This window comes from Pteropus alecto, unplaced genomic scaffold (assembly GCF_000325575.1).
Source record: "Pteropus alecto unplaced genomic scaffold, ASM32557v1 scaffold189, whole genome shotgun sequence".
Taxonomy (NCBI): Eukaryota; Metazoa; Chordata; class Mammalia; order Chiroptera; family Pteropodidae; genus Pteropus; species Pteropus alecto.
The window spans coordinates 1397298-1410314 of NW_006442117.1; the positions used below are offsets into that span (position 1 = coordinate 1397298).

At 58.0% G+C, this 13017-nt stretch overlaps 1 protein-coding gene and 2 pseudogenes across 1 annotated transcript in view; all 3 read right to left on the bottom strand.

Annotated features, from left to right (window-relative positions):
- PCNX2 (pecanex homolog 2) overlaps positions 1 to 13017 on the bottom strand; it is a 170071-nt gene that overhangs the window by 99668 nt on the left and 57386 nt on the right. The window contains exons 15-16 of the mRNA XM_025039061.1: positions 1154 to 1263; positions 426 to 522 (exon numbers count right to left, since the gene is read on the bottom strand). Coding sequence (XP_024894829.1) covers positions 426 to 522; positions 1154 to 1263 — 207 coding nt within the window. The remainder of the gene's footprint in view (positions 1 to 425; positions 523 to 1153; positions 1264 to 13017) is intronic.
- LOC112470066 lies at positions 6974 to 7092 on the bottom strand (annotated as a pseudogene).
- LOC112470065 lies at positions 12633 to 12750 on the bottom strand (annotated as a pseudogene).

Consider the following 13017-nt stretch of genomic DNA (forward strand, 5'->3'; position numbering starts at 1 on the left):
CCAGACCTGGTTCGAGAGTACCAGGGCCCCTCGCAAGGGCTGTGCCGATGTCGACCTTGAACCGAAAGACCCTGGGAAGACGCGCCGAGCTCAGCAGGAGCTGCGGCGAGGTGTGGGGCGGCGCGCGGAGCGGGCGGCTTGGCCGGCGCCCCTGTGACAGGCTTTGACTCGTGCACAGCTGCCTGGCGCCAGCGGTGGCCGGAACTGACCGAACGTGTGTCACTGCAATGTGCAGGCACAATGCCGCCGAATGAGGACCGCCCGAGTGCCTGTGGCAGGTGCACAGCACCCGAGAGGCTCAGAGGGTCCACGTGCCAGATCCAGGCCGGGACGAGGGACCGCATTCTGCGCTAGAGGCCGCGCGGGCCCCGCCACCCAGAGCCCCGCTGAGGACCTGCAGAGGTCACACCACACCAAGGTCTCACCACCGAATCCTTCATCTTCCCAGGGAGGGGATCCGCAGCCGACACCTCCAGATTTCGCTGTCGAAATTTCGGGAAAAATCTGCATTGAATTAAGGACCTGAAAACGAAAAAACACACAGGTTTTACTTCTTAAAATATGTGCCCATTACAGTGTTCGAGGTCGACGAACCTCCACCGGGACCTCACGCTCGGATGACAAAAGCAAGGCCCCCTCCTTCCCAACGAAGTTCAGTGCCCACGAAGAGAAGGTTGTGTGTGTGTGTGTCACAGCTGTGTGTGTGTGTCACAGCTGTGTGTCACAGCTGTGCGTATGTGTGTTACAGCGTGGGACGTGTTACTCAGCTGTGTGTGTGTCACAGCTGTGTGTGTGTGTCACGGCTATGTGTATCATATCCGTGTGCGTCACGGCTGTGTGTGTGTGTCACAGCTGTGCGTGTGTGTGTTACAGCATGGGACGTGTTACTCACAGCTCTGTGTGTGTGTCACAGCTGTGCGTGTGTGTGTTACAGCGTGGGACGTGTTACTCACAGCTGTGTGTATGTGTGTCACAGCTGTGTGTGTGTGTTACAGCTGTGTGTGTGTGTCACAGCTGTGTGTGTGTGTGTTACAGTGTGGGATGTGTTACTCATAGCTGTATGTGTGTGTCACAGCTGTGTGTGTGTGTCACGGCTGTGTGCGTGTGTCACGGCTGTGTGTGTGTCACGGCGGGGGGGGACAGTGTCACTCACAGGAGCACAGACGGGTCGCTGCTCTGCCTGCTCAGATGGTAGCACAGGGAGGCCAGGAGACCACAGAAAGCCGAAAACAGCGCTGGGATGTGCTGAGTGCTCCACGGCTCCTGGGGGCAGACACCAGACAGCCAGGTCACTCCGTGGGTGTCGGCCAGCAAGGCCACGCACTATAGTATACACGCCTAGGTACCTGTCCCAGCGTCCAGCTAGACGGACGCCTGCCAATGGACATATCAGCCCCCGATGGCCACACAGAAACCTCACCTGTTCACCTATAAACAGTGATTTCAGGAGAGATGGGCTGGACATTTCAAACTAACTGTATGTGTCTATGACAATACATTTAATTAATCTTTCTGGAGAATATACTTACTTTTTTCTGAAATTAAGTTTAGGATTCTTATAAGATGTCACATTAGACATGTGTCGCCTCATCTGAATTCAACAGGATACTTAATAATGACGAGAACTGTATTTCTTAGTTTCTTTAATCAGTGGTTTTAAAGGTATAAGACGCAAACATGGCCTTAAGACATCGACTAGTAGACTGACGTGAAACTCGGCAAAAAGTAGAGACCTCTGAAGAAACAGAAAAACTGTTTGAGATCCAAACAGCGAGACGCTTCTGTTTTATTGGGACAGAGGCGCAGAAGTGGTGACCAACACAGCTTTGGGCCGGACAAACAACACAGGTGCCCCCTGTTCCCGCGACAGCAGATTGGGCGGCGGGTGGCCTGGGGCCCGCTCTCCTGCCAGCCACCCCTCCCCGAAGGTCCCCAACACAGACGAGTCCTCATATATCATACAAGGAGGGAAACGACTTTGTATTCGGCCTTTCGAGCACCGCCACGGGCACCGCCGCCTTGTATACTGCCTCTCGAGGTGCTGAGCCCTCCGCTCCCCGGGGTTCTGTTTGGCGAGGGTGGTCGTCAACTGTCCATAAATTCGGCAGGCGAGTGAGCCCTACTCGCGGCTGCTCATACGCTGCAAGGCGACGCGTGCGCGCTCATGTCCGCCGGCCCCACTGTCCTACGATTCAAATGCACGTCCCTCCTGTCCCCGGAGAGGGCTGAAGGTCGGAGCAGCCCCTGGAAGTGAACCGGGGAGCCGAGCCTCACTGGGGGCCCCGAGCGGTGGCTGGACAGTCGGGCGTGTGACCGCCGGCTCCAGGTACAGGGTTCCCACTGCCACCAGCGAGGCGGCTGGAGTGGCAGCGACCACGCCCATCACGCCTTCCGGACTCGGTGCAAGGTCTCCGTGTGCGGGGAGGCCCCAGCGGTCAGAGCAGAGTCCGCCGCGTCTCTCCCTTCCGGGACCCAGGGGAGAGGGGCACCCCGTCCCTAGACCGACCGTCCCCTGGCACCCGCGATGTCCCCTTACTCTAGAGACGTCCCCTAGAGGAAGCCATGCTCCTTCCCCCGGCTCCTTCTGCCCCGTCTACGTGAACGCCTAGATGCTGGCCCCCTGCTCCAGGGACCCCGCGGGCCCGGAGCCCTGTCCCCTCCCCTTCGGCGCCAGCTCAGTGGTGCAGGGGGCCCCTTCATCAGACGCCGGGTGCCAACTTCGTCACTCGGGGCACCTACCCGTGGGAACGGCACGTCCTCACAGCGGGCAGAGCCGGCCATCGTGGATTTGAGCCCCGGCCTGGCCCGACGCGCCCGTGGCTTTGACCCGTTTCTTAACAGCTCCGAGGCCGCGTGGCCTCCTCCTCTCTACGGTGGGAAAGCCGTACGCCCGGGCTGCGGTGGGTCCCTCTCAGTTCCCAGGGCCATGTCTTCAGTGCGTGACAGGGGAGGGTTCCGTGCCACCACGTGTGACAGGCGCCCAGGGCACGGAGTCGGAAACCTGTTGTGAGCTGTGTCCTCTCCGTCGGCTGATGTTACGTGTCGCACGTCTCTGTGCCTCTCCGCCCTGTCCCTTCCTCTCGGGGCATCCCACCCGGCCAGGCCCCGCTGTCCCGTCCAGAACAACCGCTCGCACTGGGAAGACGGGATGCCAGCCCCTGCGCCATGGACCCTGAGACTCATCCCCACGTGGCAGAGAGTGGCCTCCTCTCAGAAGGCCCTTTGCCCGGTTTTATTCTGTAATTCCTCATCGCCTGCCAATGAAACATACTCCCCGGAGGCCGTGGAAGCCAGTTAGGAGCTGGCCCTCAGTCCCATTCAGGACACGCACAGCAGCAGGACCGTAAAGACGCTGCCTTCGCACACGGGGCGCCCCTGCACAGAGGACGTGGCCGCTCTGGCCCTCGTGCCCCCTCCCACTCCCCGTCCCCCGCCCCGCCTGGCGAACTCCGTGCCTCGGCTTCCAGCAGAACCGGTGCCACCTGCTCGGTGCTCCCTCCACTCTGGGCCAGGCACCAAGGGCCCCTCCTGTGATGAGGACGGACACGGGGTCTTGGGAAAGGACGCACACACAAGTACGTGCACTAAGGTGTGACAGGTGACTTGGCGGGGGTGCGCCTGGTGCTAGGCACTCACGGAGCGGGAAGCAGAGGCACGAGCGGGTGGAGACAGTGGTGTTGGGGGATCCCCCACACGGAAGGCAGAAGGAGCACGGCCCTGCAGGGCCCCTGGGAAGGGCGAGCCTAGGGTGAGCTGCCGCCCCCGCATCTGCATCCGCATCCGCCCGCTCCGGCGGCCGACTAAGGATGCTCGCCTCGTACTTCCTAACTGGCTTGCACCCTCACACACACACACACACATGAAAAGTTTTCCAGAAGGGAAATACCCACTGAATTCTACTTCCTGTCGTCGGTTCTTCCGTGCCTGCCTCTGCTGTGTATTTAATTCACAGTTTCGTGAAGCCTATAAAAATGCAAATGCTGGGGAAAATCACTATGACAAGGACTGAGTAACCGTGACGCAGGAAAGGTCGAAGCAACGAGCGTTTGCAGAAGCCGATTCCAGGCTCGTCGCTTCCTGGAATGAACGATTCTGGGGAAGGTATTTAATGTCTCAGAGGCCCGACTTCTTCTTCTGTAAAAAGGTGACGATGACACCTTTCTTGAGAAATTGCTATAATGACTTAATGAGATTTGAAACGGCCTCGCTCGCTGCGAAGCGATGTGTCGACGTTAGTTTTTATTAATTGGAAAAGCGAGAGCCCGCGTGACGGATGGTCTTCACAGGCGACACATCGGAGCCAGACTAAAATATTTAAATAACGACGTCCCTTTCATTTGCCCGACACCCCTTACCTGTCTGCTCTCTACGTCACTAAATCTCTTCGCTGCTAATGCGAAAGGCCAGGGCCCCTCCCTCCTCACCCGCCCCATAACATGGGCAGGAATGTGATGTGGGCCGTGGGATGTGGCGTTGGAGGAGAGACTGTCCCCTTCCTGACTTTATCTGAGGCCCCGACTACACATCTGGGTAAGTGACCGTCAGCTGGCCGTCTGCTCCTCCCAGGGGCTGAGCCTGCCGGCAGCAGGGGCTCGTCTGTGTCACCCCAGTGGACTCCGAACACCCTGTGCGGGCCGGGTCCGAAAGGCATTTGATCGTGACGTACAGAACCAATGGGCTGGTTCTCGGAGTGACTGTCCCTTCCTTCCTGCACCGTGCGGAGTGGAGACGGGACCAGCGGGCACCGTTTCGCCCACGTGTCTGTGAGTGCACAGGGGCTGGCCTTTCCCGGGGTGGGTGGCCTTTCCCGGGGTGGGTGGCCTTTCCCGGGGTGGGGCAGCAGGCCAGGCACGGGCTCTGGCCGGAGGCTGCGGCTTCAGCGCCGCTGTGCTGATCACCTGCACCAAGACACTGGGCAGGCCAGCGCGCCTCAGAGTCCTCATCCAAGATAACCTCACTGTCGCACGTCGTGGGGCTGCTGCAAATATCCTGTGAAACACGTTGTCACGTGCTTGCTGGAGTAGCCAGTATAAGGCGCTCGGTAAATGTTTCCTTATGACGCCGTCTCAGCCCGTCTGGGCCGCGGTCACAGGAATGAGCTGCCGCGGTGCTGGACACTGGGGGCCCACGGCGCCCGCAGCGGTGGCGACCCGAGCAGCTCTTCCCGGTCCGCGGCCGGCACCTCTCACTGTCCTCACGCGGCGGGCGGGGCAACGGGGTTTTCTGGCCTGTTCTACAGGGGCACGAACGCCACCCGTGAGGGCCCCACCCCACGACCCGACCGCCCCCCGATACCGGGACCCTCGGGCTTAGCGTTTCGCAGCACGGCTGGGCTGGCCCGGAGCACGTCGGCCCACGGCGGATGCGTGAGGGGGCCGCGGCGAAATCACATTTCCGGAACAAACCAGACTCGACCTGAAGAACGGCCCGCGCTTCCCCAGGAGGCGACGGAAGAGCAGTGACTTCCTGTCGATTGATTCCTTGTGACCTTCTGGCCCTGCACCGCAGACCGCAAATGAGGGGACAGGTCTTTACACATGTGACTGTGACCTTGCCGAGAAGGGACGTCCTCGTCCCAAGCTGCGCGAGCTCAACCGATCGATCTTATTAGGGCGAACTGAGTCATCGTTTTCACCGTGACGTTCCTGCCGGTGCGTGTCCCAGGTCAGAGCAAGTCGGAATTCATCTTTCCACACACGCGACTTCTACGAAGCGTAAGCGGGAGCTTCTGGATACACTGTCGGCCGTGGACAGGTGGCAGGGTGGCACGGAGGTGACACAGAAGGCGTGACGCCAGGACAGCCCTTATTCTTCCAGGGAGAATGGACGGACGAAGGGGCAGAGCCCACGTTCCCGGCGCGGCCGCGCACGGTGTCCGACCCCGGCTCCGACCTCCGCACAGCTCCGTCTCGGAGCCCGGCTGGCGGGTGCCCGGGGCTGCAGGCGGCTGGACGTGGCCTCGGGCCCGAGCTCTGACTCTCCCTTCCCCACAGATGCGGAAACTCACGCAGAGAACAGAAGCACCTGCTCGGGGACACGGGGACAGGAGAGGCGTCTCGGACTCCCACGTGCAGAGCAGAAGGACGTGAAACACCAGGCCGTCTTCGGGAAGGATTATCATGACTCGAAAGGGATTCCACAGCTGAGCCAAGCTCCCCGCTTCCATCACTGGTCACAAGAGAGGACAAGACGTGCGGGAGAGGCTGGCCCGGGTGGCAGCGCTGGGCAGCGCCCCGCCCGCCCCACCGGCCTGAACGTCGTGCGGCTCACCGTGCTCGGCACGGGGCGTCCCCGCTCCTCCCGCAGGAGACGGTGGCTGTGCTCCGAGCGGCCGCAGCGAAGCAGAAGTCCCCAGCTCCGCAGGCTGCTGCCCTGTTGCACGTGCTTCCCGCTCACGCATGCTGGACGGCTCTTCGGGTGCGCACTGTGCCACATGGTAGAGCCACAGCCCAGAGGAAGCCGTGATCCAGGATGTGCTCAGGACACCTCAGGGAGGACTACGCACGGTGACCAGGGAGGGACGCGGGCGAGCGTGCTCCAGGCCAGGGAGGGCGCAAGGCTTCTCGCTGTCCGGCACGGGCCTGGCTCTCCAGGATGTCCAGTCACTTGTCACCCCCCGGCGGCGTCCAGGGCTGTCCAGTCACCTGTCACCCCCCCAGCAGTGTCCCGCGCTGTCCAGGCACCTGTCACCTCTGCAGTGGCGTCCAGGGCTGTCTAGTCACCTGTCACCTCTGCCTCAGGCAGGTGTGCCCTGCAAGGAGGGACCGAGAAAGGACACCCGTGTGGCTGATGGGGCCACAGTGCCGAGAGCACCCACAACTCAAATAGCTACAAGGACTCAGACACTCGGGAAGAGGAAAGACGCGTTGGAGGGGGCGGTTATTTTATTTTATTCTTTAGGTGAGGCGACCGTTGGTGGACCTCACAGATTGCGAGGACCTTGTCAGCTTACAGTCTCTTACTCATTTTTTTACGCCCACAGCACCTGGTCTTCCTAGGCGGTCTCCCATCCAAGTACTCACCAGGCCCGACCCTGCTGAGCTTCCGAGGTCAGACGGGACCGGGCTTGTGCAGGGCGGCGTGGCCGGAGACCTGTTTTTATTTGGGGATAGGGAAGGAACTGTCAGCCTTTGAGGAAGGGAACGACCGACCCAGACGGGGCTTCCGCGAGAAGCGACAGGTGCCGAGTTCTACCCGAGAGGTGGGTGCGGCGCTCGGTGTCATTTCTATGTTCTCCTGGCCCCACTGTTCTCTCTGTCTAAAGAGCAGAAGGGGAGGGAGGGCGCGCTGGCTGCCATTTCCAGCGGATTTTAAAAATAAACTTCTCTATTTTCAACCTGTACGTATGGGGTCCGACTTGTTTTTATCCATGTTACTTATTTATCATACTCACACACGCCCACATCCGCAAACACAGGTGTCCGTGTAAAGACGGTGGAGGGAGACCGCTTTTCAACACTCCATCACAACAACGGAGCACGCGCCATGCGACACGCTGCTTCACGGCCGACATCCCTCATTGCTTTGAGGTTCGTCTCACGGGTCCCTGAAGCGGCGACGACGGTGACGGATGAGTGCTGGCTTCGTACGACTCCCACGGGTTTTGACATATTTTTATGAGGTAGAAATAAAACTGTCTAATGTCCTGCAGTTCTGCGGTAGATTTCAAATGCATTTGGGAATTCTCCCGATGAAAATGCCTAGGGCGGTTCAGGGAAGTTCCGCTTTGTATAAAAAGACTCTCTAAAGAGAATCCTAGTTTCAGCGTTTTCTTCTCAGAAATTTCGGACATCTCCACGATGGGATTTGGGAGGGCTGCGAGGGCCGTGGAGAAGGCCGAGGTCAGGATCTCACTCTGCTTCGCCCCGCACGTCACTCACTCTCGAAGGAGCAGGTGGTGGATTTTCCTTAGCCCGTGAGACACGGGCGTTTCTGAGATCCGGGTTCTTGTGCCTCTTGAATTAAGAACGACATTGTATCAGCGTGACTTGGATATAAGTCCTGTTTCCAGGTCTGTTTTTGACACGAATCTCAACTTTAAGTCAGAGGAGCTCTGTTCTCTTAACATTCCAGAAATTCTGTAAAAGCGGGCGTGTCTCCCAGTCCCCGTGCTGCGAGCTGTCCCCATGTCACCCACGGCCTGGGCCACGAGGTGAGCAGCGCTGTGCGTGAGCTCCAGGCACACTCGGGGCTCCGCGGCGCCCCGTGCTCGTCCTACTGTGGCCCCTGCTGACATCCCACAGGCCCTGGGCACCCTAAGGGCCGCCAGCACCCAGCACCCAGTCTCAGTCCTGGAAGGAAGCCATCGGGTGTTCCGTCCATAAATGAACGATCACATGAGCGAATATGACAAACCAGACCTCCTGTTTACTAAAAGCCGACGTTTCATTTAGGCGAAAGATATCATACATTTATAATTCAAGAAAATATTCCTTTTATGAATAGGTCCTGGGGAAATTGAAATCGTGAGCTACCGAGACAGACCGATAGGTCCCAGTCATCCGAAGCCACCCGGAGCAACACAGACAGGTATAAACACGCACACGCGCGTGCTCTGGGGAAAATACTGGCATTTCCCTCCTCCCAGCCTTCCTCTCGCTTACCTGGGGTTGTTCAACCCCAAAAGCTTCAGGGAACCCTCCTACGTACAGACTCCGGTCTTTTTACAGGACAGAAAAAGCGGCGCATATAAACCACGGCCGTGACTTTGGGATCTCGTGGTCAAACCTGCAGCGACAAAAACACGCACAAACCACCGCCGTCGCCGTCGCTCCTGGAGCCAGGGGTGACGCGCCTGACCGCGCTGCACGCGTCGGCACACGTGGCTCAGAGCTCACCTTAGAGGCGACACAGGGAAACAGGGCTTTGACTTCCCTAATCGCTATGGTACCTGTGTTTCCCACGTGGAACCGATCACGTACAGGAAAATAAGTGTCGCACGAACACCGTGAGGACAGTCTCATCCCCAGGGTTTTAGAGGAGACGTGAACCGCGGCTGGCACGGCCAGGACAAGCGCTGTCCCCATGGCTACGAGGGCCACCGCCGCTCGGACTCCAGGCCTAGAATTTTCCATTCCCCCTCATCCATTACGAGCTGAACAGTCAGCGCATCCACCCAGCTATCGGTTTCACTGTGCCTTCTGCATTGGACCAAAACCCGAGTCCAGATCTCACGTCGCTCGACAACTGCCAATTCCATTCTGAACAGCTGAGCTGTCACTGTTCTTCCGGTTTTTCCCCCAGGTCAGCGTCAGCTGTCACTGTCAAAGTCATCCGAGCGCAGCTCGAGGGGCATGGCAGTCCGGCATCAACTGCGTTGAGAGACCGCTGGCCCTCGTGGAACTCTCCGGAAGGGCGGTGTGACGAAGCCCTGGCGGCCTAACAGCCCCTCCCTTCTCCCCGCGGGCAGCAACCCCCTCGCTGGGGGTCCGGGCAGCTTGTCCACTTGTAATTCCCACTCCCCGGCATATAGATGTCACATGATTCCAGCCGTAAAACGTAATCTGACGCCAGTATAATGAAAGTACATCAAAGCTTGGATTTTGTTTTTCAACTCATTACTATCGACGTTATCGCCATCACGTGCATCATCATCACGGCGTGAACTATTTATGCCGATAAGTTACCATTTGTGTCAGTTTCCTACTGCAGTGTGACAATTGACTTCCACCTCGAACAACACCGTGTGTGACCTCACAGTGTCGCGGGCACAGGGCGACTGCCCTCTGCCCAGGGGCTGAAACCACAGCGTGACCCAGGCCCGTGCTCTTACCTCAGACTCGGGGTCGCTCGCGGCTGGCAGGATAGAGGTCCTTTCGGCGGCAGGGCTGAAGTCCCGTCTCTTGCTGGCCGTCTGCTGGGGTCCACTCCAGCCCTGAGAGGCCGACCTCGGGTCCCTGGCAAGCGGCCCGCTCCAAAGGCAGCTCACGGCACGGCAGTTACTCCTTCACAGCCAGCAGGGGAGGGTCTGTGCTGCCTCCTCTGCCTCTGGTCCCTAGACCCTTCGTGAAGGGCTTGTCACGTTAGGACAGACCCTCCCAGATCATGTCTCTTTAGATTAACGTGGTCAACTGATTAGGGGCCTTAGTGGCATCTGCAAAATCCCTTTGACATTGCCAGACGGTGGACCCTACTCCCAAGGTGACCCCCCAGCACACTCCCGGGTCCTGCCCTCCCTGGAGGGGCGGACGTCACAGAGGATGGATGCGCTGGGCGGGAGTCCCGGAGTGACGTCCGAATGCCGCCCGCCTCACCGCTGAATGAGAACCTTTGCGCTGGGCACGTTAGACACACTGTCGGTTTAATTTCTTTAACTCCCGACAACATTCATCCGAGGAGGGCATTACGGGTCCATTTCACAGTGGGGAAAAAGACGAGAATGAGCCGAGTGCCGTTAGACGATAACGTAGGCACCTGTGCTCCCCACTCAGCAGCGGAATACAGAAATGCTTCGCCTCCCCACGCACAACACGGGGATCTGATAAAGCACAGATGAAAAGACTCCTGGGGATTCCCTTCAAGAACTAGAGCACCCCAGCTCTGCGAGGCATCCGTAAGCCTGTGAATTGTTCTTCTGAGGAGGAAATGTATTTACACTTCAAAGTGGGAGGGAGGAGGGCACGGAAGTGTGAAAACACAGGAGATTTGGGACCTGTGATGTCGAGGACGTCGACACCTCCGCCTCCTCGCGTGAACAATGAGACGCAGAGGCTGGACCGGGGACCCTGCGGTCCAGCTCAGCAGCCAAACTGCCCCGGAGCAGTGAGTTCGTCTCCTATCTACAGATCGACTTTAAATCCTGGATGCAGGGGAAATGCCACAGTTTGAGCCGCAACCGTAGAGTCCCTAGAAGAACACGGGACAAACTCCCACGAGCGCTCGCTAATGAAGCTTGGGGAACACTAAATTATAATAGTGTACCTCAACCTCTGGATCCCCTGGCCATCGATAAAACAGAATCTCTTTGTAAGGGATAATAAAAGTAGAAATCACGGTTTACCCAGATGTATAGAAAGCCCAGCTCATTAACTATCGAGCCGCTTCTCCAGGGAGCAGAGATTCTGGTCGTGTCTGTGTGTCACTGTCAAATAACTCAGTCAATGAGGAGCTGCATTCGCATGTTCCCTGCTACCCTCCCGGATGAGCCAGAGAGAATATGAAATGAGAAGGGGAAACAAATTTCCCCTAATTAACATTCCAGAGAGCAGAATTAGCTCACGGTCCCTCAATCTGTTCCCATCAAATGAGAATAATAAAAATAAGGCATATAAATAGATATCGGGACCCATGTAGAGAAACAGATCTCTGGCAAGGCGGCTGACGTGCTGAAATCGTCCACCGGGCCCATCGATCATCACGGCGCAGAGAAAAAGAGAGAAAAAATCAATTCCGGCGATGTGACGAGTAAGCACCGAAGGCAAAAACAAAGCATCGTCGAACAAGAAGCGGGATCACAGCTCTGGGCAAGAGCGTTAGGCTGGAGACGTGAGCTTTCCGATCTTCCCGGGGACCCCCTTGCAAATTTGCTCACCTCTTTCGCTCAATTCACAGCATTTAATCGCTGCTGCGTCTGCGGGCGGAGCGTCAACCTGTGACCATTAGGAGCCTCGGGCTTACAAAAGAGGAGGAGAGATGCAGGTGGCTCTGTTTTTACCGAAAGACGTTTCAAAATACGGAAAAGAACACCGCGAATCTTATTTCTCGCAAGTGCTGCTGGTTCTTCACTGAGCAAGGGCGTCAGTGCCTCTCCGACAGGACGCACGCCGTCCGAAGTGCCCCAGGTCCGCCCGGCCCAAATGCCTGTGTCAACACTGCAGTGAAGCCGGAGCCTCCGAGTGCTCGTTCCCACCAGAGCGAGCGATGCGCTTCCAAGACGGAATCTACTTCCTCTGACCCAACAGCGTGTCATAAACAGGAAACGGAAACAAACAAGACTCAACCCAGGACGAAAAGCGGGTTTTACTTCCCGAGCAAGCTCCGACCCGGGGGACCCGGCTGCCCGCAGCATCGTCCAGGTACCCCGTGGCCGCGGGGAGGACAGTGGTGGTCAAGCAGCAATGTCCGACCCAGGAGGGAGTGGGACTCGGGGAGGTGGGGCATGAGGACCACCGTCCCGCCACGGGCGAAAACGCCAAACACCGTGTCTGCTTAAACACCAGATTCTTCAAGGGTTCCCGAAACCCCCCAAGGGCTCTGTAAGAGAAGTCATTTAACAATCCCAGAGTGCACGTTACTTCTGGTATTATTTGAACTGGTCGTAACGAGCCTTGAGCACTTGCCAAGTGAAATGGGTTTTTCAGCGCATACAGCTTCTCCCGCAGAATTAGTCTAGGCCGTCCCACGAGGGGTTCTGCAGAGAGCCTCTGAGGACGGGGGGGTAATCTGTCTCCCGTAGACTCAGCCATGTTTCTGCTCTCCACGAACTGTCTTTCACTATCGAATGCGCCTGGTCTGCTGGAAGCGTGTGGCAGGAGACCAAGGTTTGCCACAGTCAAGGTCTGGAGTAAGCGGATGCGATTTAGTGGCTACACAGCATGAGATCTCAGCTGATGGAGAACCGGGAAGTGGGGTTCTCGGTCTGACCACAAATGGGGTGATGTGGGAGGTCGGCTTATGGAACATTTTTTTTAAAACGCCTACAGCACCTGGTCTTCCTAGGTGGTCTCCCATCCAAGTACTAACCAGGCCCGACCCTGCTGAGCTTCCGAGAACAGACGGGATCGGCACGTTCGGGGTGGCGTGGCCGTGGACTGGTGGAACTTTTTAACGCCTTTGTTTCCGTCGTCACTGGGGCCACCAGCTCACGTATGGCACTCACTCGGCACCTTGGAGCTGGTGGCTTCTTTTTTTCTGTAAGTTTCCGTCATGGAACCGTGATCCCTACAAAGTGCAACGTGTCCATCGGGTCAGAAACATACATCTTTAGCGCTGCATTCGAAACTGTCCACAACTATGACGCATCCTGCCCAGACGCCCCCCTTCCGTCTCAGCCGCCGTTTCGGCGGGTGACTTTCCCTA